The sequence below is a fragment of the Babylonia areolata genome, chromosome 3, assembly GCF_041734735.1.
Source record: "Babylonia areolata isolate BAREFJ2019XMU chromosome 3, ASM4173473v1, whole genome shotgun sequence".
In the NCBI taxonomy this organism is placed as follows: domain Eukaryota; kingdom Metazoa; phylum Mollusca; class Gastropoda; order Neogastropoda; family Buccinidae; genus Babylonia; species Babylonia areolata.
In genome coordinates this window covers 21841702-21846701 of record NC_134878.1, presented here as the reverse complement: position 1 = coordinate 21846701, position 5000 = coordinate 21841702, and the positions used below count along the sequence as shown (strand labels likewise).

The following is a 5000-nucleotide window of genomic DNA, read 5'->3' as shown; positions in this document are numbered from 1 at the left end:
ATTTTGATTGCTGGTGACGTGGTGTTTACGTCATCAACTTCTGTGTGTTTTCAGTAGAAACTGAAAGTAGAAATCTGTGGGTTTAAGACGGACCGTGCATTTGATCCAGTTTCGTGGCAAAAGGAGTGGTCTTAGAGCTTAGCTGAGGGTTGCATTCGACTCAGCGCATCGAAGTCAGTCTAAAACACCTTCTACTTTTTCATTTTAACGGCCCCTGAGTTTAGTATTCTAAACTGCAGGATTACCGAAAACATGACAGATGTCAACCCTCCATTGACTGGTGAGAACAACACGTGAAAATATGTCAAACCATACTTACTGGCGTTGTTGTCCAATGAACAGTCAAAAGCCACTGCTGCGCGCAGTGACGTCATCAGTAACATCTGTGACGTGATTAAAAGGTACACCGCCATCGACGTCATCTTTCTGCACTATCTGAAACAACCAGGAACAGAAAGAAACAGTGTCAGATCCGAAACTGACAGTAGTGGTAGTGGTAGTGGTAGTCGACGCTGATAGGTTGTGGTAACAGTAGTACTAGTGACAGTAGTAGTAGTGGTGGTAGTGGTAGTGGCGGTGGTGGAAGTAGTAGTAGTAGTAGTAGCAGTAGCAGCAGCAGTAGCCACGGTGGTAGTAGTAGTAGTAGTAGTAGCAGTAGTTGTAGTGGTAGTAGTAAGTATGGGCTGAAAATATTCTGGGGTCCACACAGGACGTGTGAAAGACAACCGTTAAATTCACACACACAAAAGAACAACAAAACAAAACATACAAACACTTACAAAACAATTAAGATCACCATAATACTGTTCGTCTACTTCACAGCACAACCAATACTGTTATCACGCAGATTGAACGTTGACCAACAAAGGGAGGCAATAATTAAAAGACAAATATTCACGCTTCTGAATCTATATCCTTTGAAAAGAGATACACCACGCAGATAGATGTTTCATGGGGAGAAAAATAAATAAATAAAATAAACACCTATTAAAAAAAATAATAAAAAAAACAGGGAAAGTAACAGCACAAAATGTGCACAAAGCCACAAACCACCGCGAATCTTTCAGCCAGCAGAACCAACACCAAGCCCCAGGCATGCACATAGACAAATGGCTGAGCCTTGCCAACGTGAAACAAAGCGAGAATGTTTTTTTCTGAACCCGGACGAAGCATGCAGCTGGCTTTTCAGAGCGTGAACAGGACGAAGCGATCAGGTGTCTGTCCCTGCAGTGTGCTGGTGGACCAGTGACTGACTCCCGAAATCACACATACGCACGCATGCACGCACACACACACACACACACACACACACGGTACTAGAGTGAGCTACCCGTTTCTGTATTGTCCTTGTGTTTTAGAAGAAGGCATACAATCGATGTTGCGCAAACGATCGCTGACATTGTCTCTTACAGGGTCAGGAATATATATATATATATGTTTTTGTTTGTTTTTTTAAGTGGCGTATTTATATTATAGATTGTCCTCTTAATTTGCAGTTGAAACATACCTACTTTAATAACATTTGCAGTACAGATTTAGCATCAACACATGGTAACATCCGAAATAAAGTTATGGGAAGATTGATCATATAATTCGGACCTATTACGGTAACCATAAGTTCTGTTGTGAATATCGCAACGCCCTTGCCAACATGATAGCACTTACAGATACTACCTTTGCTTGTTTGTTTTCAAGCACTGTAACGTCTATATATTTGATTTTAAATGGATTACGATAGCTTAAAAAAAATTTTACAGACATAACAAAAGTAGAGACAGAGAAGGGTGGTAAACCCGTCTTTTCACCTGTGTAATTAATGTCAAAGGTATCAATGCAATAATACTACAACCTGTTCCACATCCAAGATGGATGTATCCAGCAATCCTTATATGATATTCAGCTCTGAATGTTTGCTCCTGGAGCCAATGATCACTTAAGTTCCTCCAAGCCACTGGTGGCTATATAATTTCACAGCTACTGCTAGGTTTATCGTTAAGTCTAAGTCACTAAAAAAAATAAAAAAAATCAACCAGCGGGTTCATTCCTACTATACCCAGAATCCTGTATGTACTAAAAGAAGCGCCGACGTACTTGGCTCTCCGTGACAAATTGACAGACAGGGAAACAGAGAGACAAACACACAGGTCAAAGCCAATGTATAAGCCCTCCCCTTGCAGTGATCAGCACAGATAACTATTTGCACGCGCATAGACTTCAATTGATCGAGAGTAGACTGCTCCTAACAAAAAAAATGTTAACTATATTCCTGGAGTTGCCATCACTGACCTCTATCAGAACTAGCGTGTATCATAACGAAATTCCATCAGTGTCAGGCTGACTATAAAAAAAGAGTTATGCTTCAACACGTGATAATTGAATCGCTCACACTTTATAATGCATTAGTCTTTGGAGAAAATAGTGCTTTAGTTGTCAGCCATGTTCATAGTTTTCTCATTTCCATTTTGTGTGTGTTATTTCTGCAATGTGTGCACTTACTTCCAGTAGGTATATATCATTGTCTGGATACAGAACAGCGCCAAGAGTCCATCCGAAAAAATATCGTTCCTCACACACACTGGATAGAATTACTGTCCACTGAAGAGTGTCGTTTTTTCCACACAAGGTGAAAAAAAAATTAAATAAATAATTCAACGGAAACAAGACACAGGCGTCCACCTCATTACTCTATCTAAGGAGGTTTTTTTTTTTGCCTACCGGTGTATAGGACAGAAGTGACCCCTCCCCTGTCATTATTACCCTTTTTATGGCAGTAGAGACAACGTCCCGATTCGCCTTCTCCTGATTAGCCTATCACTGAATTGGTGGTCCCGATCCACTTATATCCACTTCGCCTATATGCCAGTTGCTCTCTGTGTGTGCACGTTAAGAAAAAAAACAATAACAACAACAAAAAACAAATCAACAACAACAACTCACTTTCTTCATTGCCGAAACGGTCTCTTGTGTTGACGGCCTGGTCTCTATGTCGGTAATTTTGATACTGTGTCTGCCTCACTAGCTTTGGATATGAAAAGAATTGAAAATAACAAAAAACAAAAACAACAACAACAAAAAAACAAAAAACAAAACAAAAAAAAAAAACACACACAAAAAACACCATTATTGAAAGAAACTGTTTCGCAGACTTCCAAGCCTGGAGAGCCATACGATGAGATAATTTACACCGAACAGATGTTCACCACCATTACTTGTCCAGCCAATACCCTGCCCGAGTGTATATGCAAAAATATGAGCGGATACGTGTGATTGTGTGTGTGATTGTGTGTGTTGTGTGTGTGTGTGGTGTGTGTGCTCGCAAGCGCGCGCGGAAAGGTGATTTATTTTACTTTTATTTCATTCTATCGGGCTTGCTTTGCTATAACTCATCTTGTGTGCTATTCTGTAATCGTTTATGTTGTATACCACATTCGACTGTCCTGCTTGCAATATTGTCTGTTCCACACACTTCACTGCACATATTTTCTCTTGCGGAGATAATGATGTAAGTCTCGTTCGGAATTAACGGTACAGCTGGGCCAACAGCAAAGTGAGAGCTGTATGATCAACAGTTTTTCCATTGCAATGGGAAGTTATTTACAGCTTAGTCTTTTGTGAAGGACTATGGCTCTCAAACTAGGAAGCAAGATTGCATTGTTTGCTCTCTGTGCTGCAGCACTGGGGGCTAGTTAGCCTTCGGGAACCATCCCCAACGCAGACTGTCCTAAAAACCCTCTTGGCCGAGAGAGTGGGGATGTAGCTTGGGCAAGACACTCTCCACTATAATCAAATGCTGGCCCAGATAGTCCTGGACAGCAGTTGCTTCCTTTGCTGTTCTGATGGTCATAGTCGGACACGACTGACTATCACATACATACATGATTGGGGGTAGTTTTCCCTTGACACCGTGGGTGCGGGTAGGGTGGGGTATTGGTGGGTGGAAGGTAGGGTCATGAAGGGGTGCGTGGGACGAGAAATCCGCTTAGCTCTTTGTGTTATGAGCTGACCGTTCAGACAGATTAGTGTTGGCCTGGCCAGTACTATACAACAGAATGTGTGCCCCGAGGTGCTTGTTAGGATTCATCGGTGTGTGTGTGTGTGTGTGTGCGCGCGCGCGCATTGTGCGTGTCTGTGAGAGAAAGGTGGGGGAGAGAGAACGAGAGTGGAAAAGAAAGAGAGAGAGAGAGAGAGAGAGAGAGAGTGTGTGTGTGTGTGTGTGTGTGACAGACAGAGAGACATACATACGCACAAACAAACCAATTCCCTCTCCCCACACATACACAAACACTAAACACACTCTCCTTCACACACACACACACACACACACACACACACACACACACACACACACATGCACATGGACACACGCACATGCACCCCTCCCCCCCCCCCCATCCCCTCTAGATAGATAGATAGATAGATAGATTCAGGCCGACAGATAGCCAGTAAGCCAGACAAGACACAGAGAGATCAACAGTACTGAAACTCACCCAAGAGTCCGTGGAAAGTATCGGCGACTGGTGTGAACTGTCAGTACACACACACACACACACACACACACACACACACATCACGTTCCTGTTGATCAACCACTAGCTGACTGCCAGGCTCAAGCACCAGTGTCTTTGTTTTGCTTTGCTTTTTATTGTTGTTGTTGTTGGGTTTTTTTGTTGTTTTTTTTTGTTTTTTTTTCTTCTTCTTCCCAGCCCTTTGTTCGGCCACTGGTAGTAACGTGTACTGGCTGTTTCGCCACCGTAGTTGGAACATTGGAACATTATCACCCGCTCCGCCCCCCTCTCCCGCCCCCCCCCCCCACCCCGTGCCCCCCTACGCACACACACATCCTCCCCCCACCACCTCGCTTCCCAACCACACCACTCCCTCCCCCCCCACAACCACTTCATTCTTTTCGGTCGTCAACACAAGACAAGACAAGACAAGAAAAGACAAGACAGGGCAGAACAAGAGCGAAAAGACATGACAAGACAAGATAAGACACGACA

At 43.2% G+C, this 5000-nt stretch overlaps 1 protein-coding gene across 1 annotated transcript in view; it reads right to left on the bottom strand.

Moving 5' to 3' along the window:
- Nucleotides 1–1135, bottom strand: part of LOC143280256 (uncharacterized) — a 30399-nt gene extending 29264 nt beyond the window's left edge. The window contains exons 1-2 of the mRNA XM_076584886.1: nt 1051–1135; nt 320–435 (exon numbers count right to left, since the gene is read on the bottom strand). Of these exons, the coding sequence (XP_076441001.1) occupies nt 320–422 (103 nt within the window). The 5' untranslated portion in view covers nt 423–435; nt 1051–1135. The remainder of the gene's footprint in view (nt 1–319; nt 436–1050) is intronic.
- Between the last annotated feature and the right edge of the window lie 3865 nt (nt 1136–5000).